General features: G+C 36.3%; 2 protein-coding genes across 6 annotated transcripts in view; one reads left to right on the top strand and one right to left on the bottom strand.

Annotated features, from left to right (window-relative positions):
- The window catches only part of LOC143469545 (phosphoinositide 3-kinase adapter protein 1-like), a 29,536-nt gene extending 25,519 nt beyond the window's left edge, over positions 1-4,017 (top strand). Inside the window, exons 9-19 of the mRNA XM_076967280.1 lie at positions 329-423; positions 503-699; positions 1,356-1,456; positions 1,587-1,744; positions 1,836-1,913; positions 2,057-2,179; positions 2,303-2,400; positions 2,568-2,697; positions 2,777-2,895; positions 3,038-3,147; positions 3,264-4,017. Of these exons, the coding sequence (XP_076823395.1) occupies positions 329-423; positions 503-699; positions 1,356-1,456; positions 1,587-1,744; positions 1,836-1,913; positions 2,057-2,179; positions 2,303-2,400; positions 2,568-2,697; positions 2,777-2,895; positions 3,038-3,147; positions 3,264-3,387 (1,333 nt within the window). The 3' untranslated portion in view covers positions 3,388-4,017. The remainder of the gene's footprint in view (positions 1-328; positions 424-502; positions 700-1,355; positions 1,457-1,586; positions 1,745-1,835; positions 1,914-2,056; positions 2,180-2,302; positions 2,401-2,567; positions 2,698-2,776; positions 2,896-3,037; positions 3,148-3,263) is intronic.
- A 5,636-nt stretch (positions 4,018-9,653) lies between these two features.
- On the bottom strand, positions 9,654-18,258 carry LOC143469728 (uncharacterized). Of its 5 annotated transcripts, XM_076967529.1 has the most exons (11): positions 18,057-18,258; positions 14,876-17,715; positions 14,633-14,770; positions 14,448-14,556; positions 12,194-12,384; positions 12,032-12,068; positions 11,770-11,916; positions 11,273-11,377; positions 10,680-10,769; positions 10,435-10,592; positions 9,654-10,245 (listed from the first exon to the last, which is right to left on the bottom strand). In XM_076967529.1, the coding sequence occupies exons 2-11, from the start codon at positions 15,122-15,124 to the stop codon at positions 10,147-10,149; spliced, it is 1,323 nt and encodes a 440-aa protein (XP_076823644.1). In that variant the 5' UTR covers positions 15,125-17,715; positions 18,057-18,258; the 3' UTR covers positions 9,654-10,146. The 5 variants fall into 5 exon arrangements, with proteins under 5 accessions (XP_076823644.1, XP_076823643.1, XP_076823646.1 ...); XM_076967528.1 differs by having other exon boundaries at positions 14,876-18,258; XM_076967531.1 differs by having other exon boundaries at positions 10,680-10,745; positions 14,876-18,258.
- Positions 18,259-18,665: the final 407 nt, after the last annotated feature.

The following is an 18,665-nucleotide window of genomic DNA, read 5'->3' as shown; positions in this document are numbered from 1 at the left end:
AATAGGTACCGAGTTAAAATGCATAGAGGAAGGATATGGAAGCATTAATATCTACTCTTTGTTCCGTCTCCTAAGTTTTCGAAACTATAAGTGATAAGGAACAGCAACTTCTAGCATTCACGAAATCAGTTAGTTTTGGCTTAGACAAAATTTTCAGTTAGAGATACATATACTGTTAGTTAATAGTAAGCGGCTTACTGTTGTTTGAATTCTTAGTTTCTAGTACACGTAAGTCATATGATAGTTAAGTGCATATAATAGTTACTTATGTTTTGTGAAAACGCGTTTTTGTTCGTAGCGTTATGTAAAATGTTCGTTTTCACTGCAGAGCTTTAACCGATTCTTTCCACAAGCATGTTCCGGATAACAACCTTGCTATGGTTTTTGGAACCAATCAAGGCATGGAGCAGGAAGGTTGTGATTGTAAGTGCTATTTGCCACTTTAGCGGCCCATATTCGGACTATTTATTATTCTTTCATCGTTTTTTTTTTGGTTACGCAGACAAACGGAAAGAATACGCTCCAACACTTTTGCACTTCGCTGCAATGCATGGTCTATGCGATCTGACCGCTTTGCTTCTAAGATGTCCAGGCTCTGTACGAGCATTTGCAACTGCGAATTGCGATGGCGACTATCCAACAAACCTTGCTGAAAAATTCAATCACTGGGAGCTGAAAAAGTACATGACCTCCTACATGGTAGGTGCTTGAAAGAAAATATTTTAAAAAATAGGGTAAACGTAGTGATCTATTTAAGGTATATATATACATATAACATCCAGGCAAAAATATTGAAAAACGTTTGTGCTTGAAAATTACTTGCTGGTTAATATGCGTACTATTTCACTCCGTGGTACGATACGTCGTGTACCACGTAGTAAGTAGTGCATAACATTATCCTGCATATGCTTCGGGTAGTTACAAAATGTCTTACATGGTTACGAATATTTTTTTTATTTAAATATGGTTAGCTTTACTTGATTTTTTTGCGTAGAAGTCACTGACATGTACCAGTCTGCGTGAGTACCATCACGCGCCATGCCAAGCGTGGTGTCGGCATCGCACATGGTAGTACGATACGTATTCTCGGTTCCATCAATCATTTTAAATTGCAAAACTTAGAATTTCCAAAATTTTACCCAAATAACAAAAAACAAACAAACAAGACTAGAAAATGGTAAACAAAATATAGTGTCCATTTAAATAACTTTTGTGTTTGTGTGAGTTTTTTATTTTACTTGAAAAACCGAACATGCCATTGCAAAAAGTTGCTTATAATTTTACAGTTTCTTTTTCTGTTTGTTGCGCAATTCAATAACTCTGTAATGCTTTAATAAACTGATGAATTCTTTCAGGAAGTATCTGCGATGGTCGATTATGAAATGGGTGATAGCCAACAAACTTCACAGTTTATGGCCCAGATGGTTACTGGCCAGTATTACTCGCTTGAAAATTGGTAGGTTCTTCATTGAAATAAAAGTTTATGTTATAACAGCATATGTCAATAAGTGCAAAATTTTATTTTACTATTTACTTAAAATTTTTGAAATATAGTAACCGTCCTAATCACAAATCATTATCTTTAGTGAAAGTGGTCGGTCGGTTGATGACCCACAACAGCCTGCATATTTGCCAATGAAGCCTATAACCCAGCCAGCGTCTGCCTACGACACGCCGTTTGTAATTCCAATACCTGTTTTGGAAGCTCCAAACTATGACAGCGTTTTAGCTAATTTGATTGAAGGTTAGTATGATTGACAACGCAGGCCGCATAATGATGCTTTATTTTTCAAATGGCGAACAACCCTTAATACTTGCAATTACAACATATTTAGATCCCGAAGAAGTTTATTCCACAATGACTTCACCTGGTTTCCTAAAATCGGACCAGTTTAAAGACAATAATAATCAAGGTTTGTGGTGGTATAGTTTTTCAACGAAATATTTTGTCCAGTTGTAGTACTTCCTGTTATACAAGCGTTATTATTACAAAGTCTGCCTGGCTATCTTTATCCATGCCACCTCCTCATTAAAATAACGCCACATTGCGCTATAGATTATCCTACGCCTCCACTTCCAAGGAAATCCTTTACAGAAGAGGCGCCTCCTCCACTACCGGAAAGGAGCCCGGAAAATTCTGTCCGCCGAGGCGGTGCGGATCGTGTCACCTATGGATCGCGTCAGTGCAAAGTTTCGCTTTGTTATAGTTTTGAATTGTTTGTGCTCTGTATGAAATATTTGTGGTTTTAAGGTTTTATATTCTGGGCTGCATCTTTAGCTTTGTATAATTTCTACTTTGTAGTGGAAATTCCCCTGCAATTTTCTCATGTTAGCCCGGCTCAGCGTGAATTAATTATGCTGCAGCAAAAAGTTAAAAAGAATGAGTTAACTACAAACCAGGTAAATACTTTTGTAATTTGATAACAATAGGTTGTGGATTCGTACTGTAAATTTCAAAAATTTGATCTAGTTTTAATGCTAGCTATTGCAAGTTTTGCTGTTCTTCAACTAAAAATATTCCAAGGTTGTAGTTTCGTTTTAGTTTAATATTGCTTCCTTTGCATAAGGCCGTTCTTCGCTTCAAAGAATGGGAGCGGAAACACAAGGAGCAAGCTGCGTCATTCCAGTTTCAACAGGAGTGCTTGCAGAGAATTCGGAACAGCTTGATGCGAAGTCAAGAATTGAAGCGAAAGAGCGGTAACGCATTCGGAAACATGGTAAACGTTGTACAAAAGTACTTCTAGCAATAAACATGTCTTGCTGTATCCTATATTAGGGAAGCCAACTACGCTTGAAATAACTGCACCGATTACCGCCGGTTCGTCCACCTACGACAGAGTTTTAAGAAAAACCAACGTTTCTGACCCAAGCGAAGTGCAGTATGGTGTTGCTCAGGTTACTTTTCTTCCTCTTTTGCGAGATTACTGTTGTCTGTTGTCTTCTCTTTCTAATACTATTTTAATAAGCTATGTCAGCTAAGTTCACCTTGTTGAAATGCAATTTATCGTCATGTAAGTAAAAGATCCATTTTTTGCAGAAACCAATGAGGCTTAATGATGGGTTTGCGCGTGGTTCTTCTACTCTATCAAGTCTCTCGTCGCAGAACAGCACTTTATCACGGAGTGAAAAGTTTGATAATAATCCCAAGTAAAACTTTTCTGAAAACTTCTGGGCTTGTTCTTGTCTAATTGCGAGCGATTTACTGTCTAATGACAGTAAATTGCAATCTTATAGCGTTTTCACATTTGGTCTATCCTCTGTAGGGATGCTCCGCAAAATCAACAACCCTTCGTATCCCGACCTCCTCCGATCCCCCCTCGCGAGGACGCTCCTCGGTCAACTCTTCATTACCAACCATTGGTTTCTCATAGAGTTTGTTATCAATGATTTATTTTGTTTTATATTTTTCTTATCCCGCAGATATAGCGTATTTATCGGAAAAGGACAATTTAGTGTTAAACTTTCATTGCCAGTGAGATTATTTTTATTAAAAGTGCGCAATGGTAGACTTGCAATACATTTTGTTTTTAAATCTTATTTTTAGTGTAATACTAAGACAAAACCTGTCATTTAGAACTTAATCTTTTACACCATCCGTACACTTTAAAGTTAATACCCTTCTCTCTGTCTCCCTTGTGTTCACCTTCATTCCTAGTATGCTCTATCAAATTTGGATGGAACCAAACTTCAAAGGTCATATGATGTCATACTCATACCATGAAGTTATAAAAACGGTTTACAATGAATGATGTTATGATTTGCGAAATATTTCTGCTTTAAGGTTTTCATCATTAAAACTCACCTGGGAGTGATTGCTGGTCATAATTATATACCAGTTCTCTGTAGGTTACTAAACGTCAATAATAATCAAACAAATGCATTGTCGCATAGCAACAATTATTTGAATTTGTGTGGTGTGTAATCACGAAGTGTTAACTTATTGCCTTTTATTTTCTTTTGTTGCAGTATGTATGCGGAATTCTGGCATTGAGAATATATAATTTTCTGTTTCTCTCATGTACGACAAATCGTATAAACTACAAGTTAAGGTTAAATATTAGGCTTAATTACAAAAGAAATTCTGCTTTGCGCTGAACCGGTAACCAGCTTCAGGTTTTTTATAAGTTACCAGGAAACCGGTAACTAGCTTCGCGCCGGTTTTGTCCAGGGCATCCCTTTTTCTATCCTGTCACCATCTGTTCCCAGCATGTCAGTTTGTGATTATATCAACCAATCCCATGGGATTCATATGCATAAATATTACAATAATACTAAGTACACTACAGTAGCCTATAGGCTTAATGCATACTACATGTGCTGACCATAATGACTCTGTGATGTACGGTGCATATTATACCACACAGATGGAAAATGATATATACTTCCTGGTTTGGGAAATCTACTTTGCGAAGCGTTGCGTTACGTGTCGCCTATGCATGACTTCCTGTGTATCGTTATAAATCGTGACGTGAGTTATTCTTTCATTCATTGCGTTACAGTCTACGAAGTCAACCCTAGAAAGTGGTCGACTTATTATGTAGCTGTCCCAATGTTTTATTTAGATGTATTCGTTCAAAGAAGCTTCAATATAATCAGAATATAAAGTTGTCGAGCTGTACAATTAATTCTAAGATTAAGAAAAGCGAAATAACGACCTTGAGGCTCATTTACTTCGAGGACAATAAACTATTCAACAGACAAACATTGTAATTGAAGTGGTCGCCCTTACAGGATAAGGAACGACAAACCACCATTTCATTACAACTCGAATAAAAAATGTTATTAACTTTCTGCAGTATATGCTGTTAGCATAACTTGTATGTATTCTTATACGCGACAATAGTATTAAATATTACTACATGGTTAGAAAATAGAATAATTAAAATCATAACAAAAATAGAAATATTCATAAATTATCAAAACAAAACAGTAAAATCAAAGACTATCTATACGTAACATAAGAAAAATCAAATGTCCACTGTTCATTCTTATTGCATGGGATTTTCTGTGGAATTCCATTCTTAGTCTGCATATTTTGCAAATAGTTGCTGTCACATGCCAATCTTGCTATATAAAAACGGGATCAAATTTGTTCTTTTATGTTAATATTTCTTAAATGTTTCCTTTAAATGATTTGCCAAGCGCGAACATTATATTTAAATGATGGGGTTCTCCAGGGTCATCATTTTATGCTAATGCTTTTTCACACTCGAGGATATCATTTTCGAAGCGACTTTTTGCTAAACAATGTGTTAAAAGCGGCACTTGACTGACAATATTATTGTTATATTTACCACATCAGACGCATTTACTTGTTTTGATTTGAAAGGGTTTGGCGGAGTACGTAGCCTACGTAGTGAACGGAGTTTCAATTTGTTTGGTAGCCTATCACCTCAAACCAGCTCACAATAAAGATTGCTTTTAGGTGGCGTCAAACACCAAATAATGTCATAAAATCTTTGTTTGTTTTATTATACAGTAAATTTACTAAAAGACTGATTACTCGAGAAATCCTTCATGGGGCTCTGAGATTTTGCATGTCAATTTAGTATGCTTTGAACTACCATTCCATAAAATGCCATCAAAAAAACATGATTCAAACTTTTTTTACAGAGTCCCGAAATAAACACTAGAATTGTTGGTCTAAAAACCAATTTTAGCTACTTTCATGATAATTTTTAGCATAATTCTGCACGCGACCTGGGACATTGAAGCACGCCAACTGCTAGGGTAATTCCCAGGCTATAAGCAGAACACCAACAATGCTGCATTCTGATAGGACTAAACATGTTTTTAAAGCCCTACGTAAGAGTACAACAAATTCATAATGATCTTAGTTTTAGGTGTTTGATGCCTCCTTGATGCCTTTTGATCAAAAATCGCAACCAAGTCACATAGCTGTATGTTAAATCCAACGTTAGTTTTGTTTGTTTGCATTTTATATGTTCAAACAACTATACATGTATATTGTAGGCTATAGCCTATAACACAGGGGCGGGCAACTTTTTCGGTCGGCGGGCCTGATATGAGAAAATAAAGTACTTGGCGGGCCGGATTCCTGAATCGATACATTAGTCGTGTATTTATCCACCTATGCAAGGAATAAATCGTATTTAATGTAAACTTTAAGTTTTAAGCATAGAGACCAAAAACAGTATTTAATGAATTTATTAACGAATAATGTACTTCATTAGCTGCTGAAGTCAAAACTGAACTGCTAAACTGAACTGCTGAACTGTCTGCGGGCCGGGTCCGGCCCGCGGGCCGTATTTTGCCCACCCCTGCTATAACATATAGGCTACCGCCAAACGCAAAATCCCACTGATGATGTCGAGCAAATCGAAATAAACTACTACTGTTAGTTATTCCTGCTGAATGGGAAACTAATCCGATAAGCAATAATGTTTACAAAAAGGAACCCATAGAACTTAAAAATCTAATTTCAGGAAATGCCAAAAATATGAAATAACTTATGAAAAACTATTACTTGTTACCACTGAAAAGGCTTACGAAGTGCTCAAAATTAATTAATGTCATAATTGCTGGTAACAACTAGAACGGCCACTAACCCCATAATAAATAATTGGTTAAATCCACAAAACAACAAGTTGAAAAAATGAAATTAAGCAGACGAGCAGGTGGTGTGTTCAAGAAATAGATGATGGAAAAACGCTTCAACGCTGCACTTTGGTTCATGCAAAAAGAAAACCCACCGTAAAAGAAACCCCGTCCCTTGCAGGAGCCCTGTTTCTGGCGGCCATAACACTAATAAAAGGCATTGTTGATGAGCCCGAGTTTGTACAGCAAAAATGCACACCAATGATATAATCTTTGCAAGATGTAATGACAATACTGCTCGTTGCAAGATGGAATTTTCACTGCTCACTGCGGATTGAAGAATTTCCCATTGTACTGTGACGTGAGTCAAGGCGTCACACGCCCAATCATCCCAGCCACTTTTCATAAGAGAATTTTAGTCAATTTTCGACTTCTTGGCGACACTGTTATGTTCCCGCGCTAGAGCCACATTGAGCCGCTCATTTATCCATAAAGGAAGGTTTGGTTGGAAACCTCTTTACTTTTACTAGCTCTCACCCAAATACTCTTTTATGTCGAGCTCCCTTACCAGCATTGCTCAATTAATTGATGGATTTTTGTATCCCATAATTCACCTACATGAAGAGTATCACCCACAACACCATGACAGCTTCTTCATTAGAAATGAAGCAATAGCAATCTTGTACGAATATTATACTCTGGTGAACACTTCGACAAAGTTCAAGATAATTTCTGTCACACAACGGACGACTAGACTCAATAATTTTCTCATGCGCTTCATAGACTATAGTCAAGTTTCATTACATTTGCGCATGCATGGTGATAACGATATAACTTCTTACGATATATATCGTCTGTTTTTAACAGCTGGACGATTAGATACTGAAGCTGTACGAAGGCAAAATTGGATAAACGCCAGAGACCAACGCTCACCAAAATTGATCAAATTCCGGTTTGATAAAGTTGCCCACACCATCCATTCTTCAGTGGTGGGTTGGCTCACCACACTGACCTCATCTTCCCAGAATGCCATTTGTAGTATCATCCACAGTGACCGACATTGGAATTTCGAAAGTGAAGTCTTCAGAGAATTGTTACGGCTGATGAGTTGTTCAAAAACAAGGACCACATGTTATCACAGACAAGGGATTGGAGGAGTTGAGAGGAACAACAAGACGATCATCACCATATTTCGAAACTACGTACAAGAAGACCTACGTAGTTGGGATCAAGCTTTATCAGCTGTCGTCGTCAAGCTTCGTTTACCTGCAGATTTATTGAGCGCACCGACCGGTGAAGTGATGAAAACGTCGATTAATTATCCACGACTTACAAAAACGATTGAAGATTGCAGAAAAAACTGTGCGAGAAATATTACGAAAACAACGAATGAAGATGTCTGACCTTTACAACTAACGAAGACAAATTGGGTCTCCAATTGAAGTGGGAAAAGAAGTATGGCTGAAAGGTCCAGTGGTCCCACAAGGAGAGTATCGGAAGTTTCGTCTCGCTTATAAGGGCCCCTTCACGGTGGTGAAAGCGCGAAATAAAAGATGAAACCGGTAAAGAGCAAACGGTTCACTTAAATTAAGGGCTCATAGTAATGAGAAACATGATAATCAAATTGCGCACGATAATGTTTCGGACAAAAGCATTAACCAGTGTTCTTCTTTTGGAGGTTTGGTGTCCATTCCGCAAAACACAACTGACAGCGTCACCAGCGAAACCGAGACAACTTCATTTGATATAAGAACAACTGAGCAAGCATCCAGTAATCAAGCACTGGAAGACCCCACACAACCAGTGGAGCAACATGTCGGCCAAACGGAAGTCTTACACAACGAAGATTCGATAGAATTGCCGATATCAAAACGACTTCGAAGAGCACGAAAACCGACATCGTTTTTCCCCAATTAGATTTCCCGAGGGCAGGAATGACAGCGGAAAGGGGAGGGGGGGGTAGGATGTCACCAAATTTCGCATGTATGTTTTCTATGTTTTTACAGTATAGATGTATTCTACACAACCACGCTTGCGCACGATATAAGCTTTTATAGTTTGTTTCCATATCCACGATGTGTATCTTATTTACCCGTATGCAACTATCAACACTTGTAACCCTTTTTATTGTTTTAGTGAGTTTTATATATACGTACACGTTTTAGTTTGTCCCTACAACTCCCCTCCCCGAGGCATGTTACGCTGCCCGTGATTCTTTAGCACGCCGACTAATTACGGTGGATTGCTCAGTGGTTAGGTTAACAATAGTTAATGTTTACATTCTCGTTTCGGTTTTATGGAAGAAGGACGGTTGTTTTTATTAACTGTGATGCAAATACCTTTGTTCTTATTCTACACATGCTTGAGTTAAGAAATCGGACGTTATTTTAAAGCTTGAAGTACATAAGTGGGAGTTTCCTGGTTAGAGAATTTAACGTGACAGATATTCTTTCAGAAAAACGCTTAAAAAATCCATACAGAGAGAAATTTATATCTTTGCTCCGGCCAAAGTGAAGGCTACACTTTGTGCTTTCCTCTTGTGATGCGATTGCAATATTATTTCGTATATTCTTTTTTAAATAAGATTGCATATATGAATACGGATAGACAATAAATTGTTTATATGAAAGCTTCATAGGTAATTTCAACACTCTTTCTTATATTAGTCTTTATGTGTATACCGGTAAAATAACTTCAGTTTGTCGATTTTAGACATCGCAAAGATTTGGACTTTTGCGATCTTTGCGACTTGGCGTACTTACTTAACACTTGTTGAAATTTTCTCAAAATTTTTACTAATCTGCTAACCTTCCCACTGCAGGTCAAGTTGATAAATTTGTTAGAATACGACGCTTTGCAAAACGTTTTATAGTTTCCTAAAGTATCATACTTAGGTGGATTTCATTATTACCCTAAAAGAAGTCACTGATGTAGACCTTACGTTTGGAACTTTTTGCGCCTATAGTAAAAATTTATACTTTTTGGAACTACGAATGCATCATTTGTACCTTTTTTAGCCTAAACTTGATTCATCTCCTATTGATTTTCAAACATTAACAAAACTAATATTATTCTCAAAGTTTGTCGATAAAAAGTGTCTTATTTTATTGTTATAAATAGAAACTTATATGCTACAAACAATTATACAACAGTACGTGCAAACAATTTTTTATCGGACACAGTATGTTGAATTGTTCACATGATATGCAGTTTGAAACTGCTACATTTCTCACGACTTTCAGCGATAAAGGGTATAAAATACTCTTTTCAGATTTTCTAATCGATTATCGTATTTTTTCAAACACAGAAAAGCTATAGTAACAAACAGGAAGAAAATTAAATTCTGGAGTAAAATTTTACAGATGTCTTTCTGGTTTTAAGCAAGTGCTTCCACAAGAGTTGTGGCAAAGAAATTTCCACCGTGCCTTAGCCTAAAATAACTGCTTCGATTGAAACTTTCCAAAAATTACATAACTGTGATAAGGCGCTAGCATAGAGCAATACTACCAAGAAATTATTGAGCATAAAACTACCAGGTGGAAAATTTATTTGGTTTGTAAATGCTACAGGATACAGCAAATTCATAAATCATTCGAAAAGTTCATCATCTTGTGGTCCAACTAATACCCGTTCGTAATTCCAGTTGTTTCGACGCCGCTGTCTTATATGGCCGACGTACAAGCCGATCTGTAAGAAATGCATACAATTTAAAACCGTATATGATTGTTTTCGCAGAGAAATTAAACATATTAAATCCACAAAATTTCAATTTATAAAGCTCGTCTACTGTTGTGTGTTGTTTTTTTGCAAAGATTGTAATATTTTTTACTTTTTAACTTAATTTCGTTCAGACAAACCATTCCAAAAAAGAGTTACCGATCTCCTCGCTCTATATACTATAAGCAGAGCAATCACAACCAAGAGACTTGAAAACGCTATCAATAAACCGAAAAGCGGTACATCATCGGCGTGGTCCAAGGCACATGCAACGTGACCTCTGAGTCTGTGTCGAGGTATGGATGGAAGTCTTTTAGCTACCAAAAAGCGTTTTACCAACCATTTATCTTAGCCTAGAAATACGCCAACAGAAATTTGTTAACAACCCATTTGCTTGTTCTCACCTGCTATTTCCACTCCTGCCATCCCTCCTATCAAAGCGTTCGATAAGGCGGGTAAGTCATCGACTTCTACATTGGGGTCAATTTGATAATCTTATGAACATGTATAAAAACTAGTAATATAGTTTGACTGAAGTACAGTAAAATAAAGATTTAGATTCTCATTACGCGATTTACTGGTCTATTACAGTTAGCGTTTGGTGTTGACAACAGCAAAAGCGTTCGCACGGGGGAGCTAGGGGATGTTTGTACCCGTTATCTCGTGCAGAGATGCACTAACTATATTTTTGTACGATTTGGAAAACAAAGTTAAGCATTTTTCACATTCCTTTCTTGAAATAGTGTTCTTAAATATTGCATTTAAGTTATCTTTGTTGCGCTTACAAGTTTTGGTAGTGTGGCCAATAAAATTTTGATCACTATAAATAGAAAAAATATTATGATATTTGCCCTGTTTATAAAACTTCCTGTGGGCCACAATTGCGTTAAATATTTTGATATTTTATATCTGACTATCTACATGGTCAACACTTATCAGTCAGGCCGATGTTAGTTTGCAAATAACAATGAGAGGCAGCATCTACTTTAACACCCACCTTCGTTGCTTATTAGGTCCTCTAACGCATCGGCACCCAACAAATTTGGATTGTCATCCAAAACTTCAGTCAAAATCTCGTTAGATGCACTGTTTCCCTTTTCAACTAAATGAAAACACATAGATAAAATAAAATCAGACAAAAATATGCCTAGATACGAAAGGTCTTTCTGCAAAATGTCGACAGCAAGTATTTCTTCTGAGATAAAGACAGCGTCCAATCTAGTTGGTTTTATACAAGTATTTTTTTAAAGTTAGATGCAAATCAATTCCTCTTTACAGTAAAGTGAAAGCAGAGTGGGGAAGGCTACTATTTATAGGTAGCCTATTTGGAAGGTGTTCTTGAGATGTTATTTCTGAACATACAAATTCTTAACATTATACTTTAAGCCATATCCTTTTTCACGTGCCCTAATATACTTATACTCTAAAAAATTATGAAATGCAATAATATATGTTGTAGATTTCATTACTAGTTAATATGTTAATTCGTAATACCGTCAAATTCGTAATAGTATTCATCCGGATCCGAAGGTTTAATTTTTAGAATCTTCGGATTTGGCCTGTACGGCATCGTTAAGTTGACTTCTGGTTCAAAGGCACCGACCATGACAGCATCATCAAGCAACTTACTATTGAGTTCTTCTACATAGCAAAAATAAACCATGTCTTTCATCAAACAGTTTTTTTGCAAATTTCTACATTGTAAATTAGTTTGAATTTTTTGTAGAAAAACTGTTGAAAAACTTCAATAACTTACGTTTATCCATTTCGGTATTAGCTTCATCGCCTTCTTTCTAAAGAGTTAAACACACTTATTTCTTGTAACGCCTCTTATTTCAGTTTATCTTAAACATGTTTTTAATCTACTTTTACAGAAACGTAGAAGTTTCTAGGAAACCTCTGTCAACCTACTGTCAACCTCTTTTTTTTGCTCTACTTCGTTATCCTTGGATCTGTCATACACTCGGTGACGCAGACCTTCGATAAAATCATAGTTCAACATAAACCCAAAGCAGAGCGCATGCGCGTTGTTCATTCCGCATGCTTTTTCGCAAGTGTCAGATGAAAATAATATGTTGAAAGTAGTTGCGTACCAAAGTTCTTTGTCTGCTGTAGATGTTAAATTGTTTACTTTATTTCAGGCAATCGGAGTAGATATATATGGTTTTATCGCCAAACTTATGTATTTCGGCGTTATAGTAACCTACATCACGCATGATAATTTGCGCAAAACAATTCAGCAAAAATGAGACAGGTAACAATCTTAACATTTCCTAGTAAAGAATATTGCATTTACAGTAGCATAAAAGTATTAACTATACTCTCGTGTTGTAGCGGTAGCGGAGCGATTATACAGAGCAGCCTCGCAATGATGCAAACCTGTGTCTAAATCCCCAGCAGCAGTGCTACCGTTGTAATGACCTTGGGCAAGGCATTGACAACCCTTGCCCCAGTTTAGTGATGAACAGTTCTAATTTTGAGAAAAACTACAAAAAAAAAATAAAAAGCAAACAACAATTACAACAATCGGAAAATGCCCAGTATTGGAAAGCTAAATAGGTTATTAAGATACGATATCGGGATATTTGGGGTTCCTAATCGGGCTCGAGCGGTTAATAATCATGGTCATGTTTTAAGTCAGGCAAAGACTTTCTTCAGACCGATAACAAAGTTTCCGATACAAAACCAACATTTAAAAACAGAAATAAAAGCATTTTCAAGGGGTCCGTATCAATTTCTTCAAAGGAATATAATCAGCATCGGAACCAAATCAAAAAGTTTGGAATAAGACCAACAACGTCTTTAGTTTAGTATGAAAAAGATATTATAGAACTCATAGCTTTGGTCGAATTATTTAAGCCATTTTAAACTTATACTGATCATGAAACTATTCTGTTGTTGATATAAAAACGCGCTCCAAATTCTACGTTGTTTATGTACCACGGCTAAATATATAGATTAGGCCTATAAGTGACACAAATTTAAATTTTTATTCGTTTGAAATGCTTTTGTATATGATTTTAGAACCTTACAGGGTTACACCATATACTGTATAAGGTACCTGTACCAAATAAGGCCCACCTAACACTTTTTTGAAAATAACTCAAGAACCACAAATGAGAATAGATTGAAAAATCGTATTCTATTAGTGAGGGTATATGACTACAACATATTAAAACCACAATACCTGACAACCCCCGAAAAAAATTTTATAAAGAAATTAAAAATTCCAAAAAATGGGCCTTATTAGGAGCATAGGCTCCTAATAAGGCCCACCAATTTTTGTGAGTATTTTGATTCAAAACATAGCTGAAAAATCGTATTAAGCAAATAAAACAAGACAGCAACCACCAATTTGTGTAAGAAAACGACCAATAAACGTGGGTTGAAAACTTAAAGCAATGTGACCCATCAGCATAGGTGCAGCAGGCGGAGGGTCACCGGCCCCCCTAACCGTCATTAAATATGCAATTTTTGGGCAGTTCAAAATTATTTGAGCAATTTTTGGTACTTTTTCTGGCATATTTTGTAGCAAAGACCTTTTTTCTTTTTTGGGGGGGATCAACCACTCTTTAAGCCAAGCATCTTGCATGGGCCTTATTAGGCGCATGTGGCATCCACGGAAAAAATGTCACATTTTTATTATCAGAAAAATTTTAGCAAAAAAAAGTGCTTTATCCTTTTCAGTACTAAGTTGGTTGTCACATGAAAACTTCAGCCGGCTGACAACAGTTCATTTAACCGGCCAAATTCTCACTTACTTTTTTTCTAAATTAACTAAACCACCTTAACTGCAAATATCAAATTTTTGTTGTGCTCTAGCGAATCGGTTGATCACGTGACAAGGATGAAATCTGGTAAACCATCATGAATTTATATTAGTTTTTATATAGGGATAAAATTTTTCATTTATTTGCACGGGTTTGCGAAATATGAGCAATGGGCCTTATTAGGGACCGGGCCTTATTAGGTACAGGTACCTTATAATATACATATAATATTTAAGTTTTTATATAAATACAAATAGTTACAATTACACATATTTTTTATAAGTTGTTTATTACAAAGTTTATATGTGCTTTATGTAAAATAAGTAACCTACTCCAAAAAGGTCAAAGGGTTAACCTACCTTCTAGCAATAAGGTCACAAGTTTTAACGCAAAAAACGTCACCTTTTTTCGTAGGAAAAAGTGTGGGATCGTTTTTTCTCATTTCAGCCAATGTGTCACATATTTCATCATCTTGCATATTCTTTTGCAAGTCGTGAATACTTGACATCGTCTTGTAAATATATAAAATGTAATCAATCGTCATTTATTTAAAAGAGATAGCATGTTTAGTATTTAAAATTTTTTACTTGTAGTTCTTCTTCGGAAGCACCTTGCAAATGGCATAACTCTTTAGAACTATTAAAAAATGATTGGCATATCCCTGAATAAAACGTGTCAGACTGGTGTCGCACTTCGCAAGCGGAACGGTACAAATAAAAGAATGCCTGTTGAGAAAAACATTTTTGTTCGCTGTATGAAAGTTAACAAAGTGCATCAACGTTGGTCTTTATTTGAGTTGAACTTTTTTAGAAGTTTGCACACATTGCTACCTTGGGAGGATAAATACACTTTTTGCTGATCCAGTATTCTTCTGCCGTATCAGCAACAGATCTTGATGGTGCAACATAAGGGGAGTGATGTTGAGGGTATGGGCCTCGTGCGACAAGCAAGCTTGGATAGTGATTTTTATCAAGATTCTGTAAATGTTGCGCGTTTGCAAACGCAATGGAAACTCCAAGAGATGCCAGGCATATGTGATAAAAAACGACAGATGACATTATCTTGCAAACTTGCTTCATGTTTCAAGGTATATACAGTAATAATAATATTAATAATAATATTAATAAACAGTAGCAATACTGTAATGTTTGTATAGATGCAAAAGAAAGCAATGCGTAAAACGTTTCTGTAAACTCTTTTATGTTTGTTTTATTTTTTGTTAAATGCTATTTGCATAGATGTAGAATACCAAATAGCCTACGGTGTGTATATTGCTAAAACCTGCTACATTTATCACCACTTAACCATAGAAATTCCTGACCGAATCCAAAACAACTATAGCCCAATTCCACTTATTCTAATTTTAACCTTATTTATTCTAAACTTATAATTAACATGATCTGAAATCTGCAAAAGTTAACAAAGCTGACTTTATTCATTTGTAGACATATAAAATACATCCGGTAAGAAGTTCTAACATGAAAGAATCTTCCGAACACGATGGTCTTTATGCACTGTTGTGAATCGCTAATGACCGTTAAACTTCCCTACTTAGGTATAAGTGGATTTTTTAAAAGTGGAAATATCGATTATTATTCAAGTAATTGCAGACCTCACTATACACCATAACTGGCTATATGATCTGTACCGCAGGAAGAATAACAATTTCACCAAAATATACTGAATTTTTATAGGAAGTGTTTATACGAAATTGTAAAGGCTTCTTTCCGAAAAATTAAGAAACCTAGAATAAGCTAATTAAAACTTAAGTTACCTAAAATTTAAGTAACTTTTCGCGTTTTAAACATACGCTTTTGTTTGTATTGTGACTTTTGATAGTTTTTAATACATCTCGGAGGTCATTTTCAGATTGCTATGTTGGCTTTTATAGACTGACTATAGCGTTCGTCCTGGGTGGAGAGGTGTTTTAGTTTTGTACTGACTGAGAGCGTGACTTTTATTGTCCCTCTCTCCCAGTGCCCTCTCTCTAGTAGTCTTTGTGTTGACTATTTTTAGAATTGTTGTAGTACTCGCGACTCGGGCCTTTGTGGTTATTTTCTCATTTATTCCTTAAATGTCAGTTTTTATTACTTTACTTTTGTTTTTATTAAATTCCTTTTTATCTTCGTGGTGCCGCGACTTTCTGATAAAGTGGTATTGAACTTGGCTTTTCTTTTACCGTACTTTTATCGTAACAGAATGAACAAATATTTCAAACTTTTGAAAGGGAAATGTTATCAAAAAATAATCTTTATTACATAACAGTGATGTAAATAAAAAAGGATAGATTTTCTAGGAGAGCAGCAAACACACGAGAAAAATAAGTTAATGAAGTTACTGGTAAAACTGCAAAGCGCAGCGTAGGTTACAGTACATCAAAGGTTTTACAAATGTTGAAATCATACATAAGAATGAAATTGTGCCTTTAGTCGATAGAATCGAAAGTGTTTTACGAGAGTAAAAAGGATATATATGCAGTTGGCTTGTTTCCTTGGCCATATGTGAAAGGCGCCGCACAACATGGACCAGTAGAAAAGGTGGTGAAACATTTAGCAACGGAATCCGAAAAAAAATCTCCATTAGCGTGGGGACAAAAATGCGCAGTACTGCTGAAGAGATTCGCCCAGCTCCTTTTTGGTGCAAAAGTTAATTATTCTGACAAAACACTTACTTCATTTATTAAAGCTGTGCATTTTTCATTGAGAAATTTCCGAATTCGAAGGAAAGTAGCTTTTTTAACTGAATTCTTAACTGCTTTCAGACGTATAGACTAATTTGAGAAATTTTCATTGCTCAGGACATGTATAGAAAGTGAAAAACTTCGGAGAATTTTATTGATTTCCGAAGTAGTTTTTATGGTTTCATTTGTGTAGAATTTTGTTTGCGTGATTGGTGCCGTATCAACTCGGCTACTAAAGTCGTTTCACTCGCATAGCTTGGATGTACACAGAAAATTTGTTAACGCATACCGAACTGCTGCTTTTGCTTTAAAAGCGTAAATATGCTAATAAAATCGTCACTTGAAAACAATGCTTGACAAATTTTCCTTGGAGAGTGGGGCCAAATGTTTTCTAGGGATGGCGGCGCCCCCCTTAGTTGCGGACCTAAGTTTACCGCTCAAGACGTTTTTCAAAATGCATATATGAGTCGTAATCTATAATTTGTGTGAAAATATTGTGGTACCGTTGCCTAAAATTATCGAAAACCGTGCCTGTAAAAGAGTTCACATGCATTTCCTAGGACCTGAAGCTCATTTGTCATCAAATTTTCTGACAATGCATTTTTCGCGCATGCGCACAGCAGATTGCTGTATTTAAAACCATTCATAAAAATACGATACTTTTGTGGCGTTTAGAGCCACACAGTCATGCGAAATTGCACTCTCCCTTTAAAATTTCGGACTTCTGGGTGAATTCTTCACATTCTATTATTATTGGCGTACTATATAGGCTAAATGGTTGCGCTGTACCGCACAACACAATGTCACAGAATGTTTTATGTTTACCTGAAGTTCGAAGAAACATTTTTGTTTGCGTTTTTATCTTACTGTTTGTCTGCAATTAGTGCTGGCGGAGAAGGATGCGTAGCCTTCATGGAAGTCAGGTCAAGCGAAGTCAATCAACGCAGACACGTTTTGTTGTTTATCATGTCGCACATTTCAATTCCCCATCTACATATTATAATAAGCTTGCGCTGTTATCAGTTGGCAGATAAAGAAAGAAAGAAAGCTGCTGAATCACTAGAACGAAGTCTATCGAAGTTACTGAAAACAAACTCTTATAAAACTTGTAAAACGGCAGTTTTTCGAGATGTGGCTTGCTTAGTTATCTCAATTTTCCACCCCCAATTTTCGCGACTTCTTGCAACCTTTGACACCCAACAAGACGATCTTATTTTCGAAGTTCGCATTACTTTCAATGAAGAGAACAAGTTCTTACATTGCCAACTCACAAAGTTGATCGGCACACTCTACAAAGCAGTTGGGAAGATTTCCCCTACAGATGTACTCACCACCACTGTTGGACATCAAGTCATGGGTTCCAGCCTTGGAGGTTTGATGTCCAGAGCAGCATGACATTCCATCAACGGTACCGTTTTATCATCAGTTGCGTACAGAAACGTATTTAGCCAACGTCCTGTGATGGTTGTAGTGACGCAATAAATTAAATTGTCATTCCTAGGACAACTATATACTTATCAGAAATGATTATGCTTAGTGCTGAAATTCGTTAGTAACAATAAATAGCCGAAAACGCCATCAAACTTCACTGTTCATCTCGCTCGACTACAGGAATGACAGAAGCCCCCAAGCCGGCATGTAGCATTAACCGATGTTATTGCAATATATAGTACACATTTCGAAGTGCTACACATTTTTGGAATCCTATCGACCGGTAAGATGCTTTATCTTCCGAGTTCTGGGACAAACCACTGTTCTTTATCATAATTATACAGTACCTTGTTGCACGAGCATGAGCTGATGCATCAACTCAACTTACCATTATCGTCTATACATATCAGCTACAATGCACCTGACGACGAGAAAATCCTTAACAAGCTTCCTGACTTTACTTTATCATTGATCTTCAATCGATGATCAGCTCTATGTCTGAAGCTATC

The sequence above is a fragment of the Clavelina lepadiformis genome, chromosome 8 (genome assembly GCF_947623445.1).
Source record: "Clavelina lepadiformis chromosome 8, kaClaLepa1.1, whole genome shotgun sequence".
Lineage (NCBI taxonomy): Eukaryota > Metazoa > Chordata > Ascidiacea > Aplousobranchia > Clavelinidae > Clavelina > Clavelina lepadiformis.
Note: the sequence above shows the minus strand (reverse complement) of the source record. Positions and strands in the feature narration are given on the sequence as shown.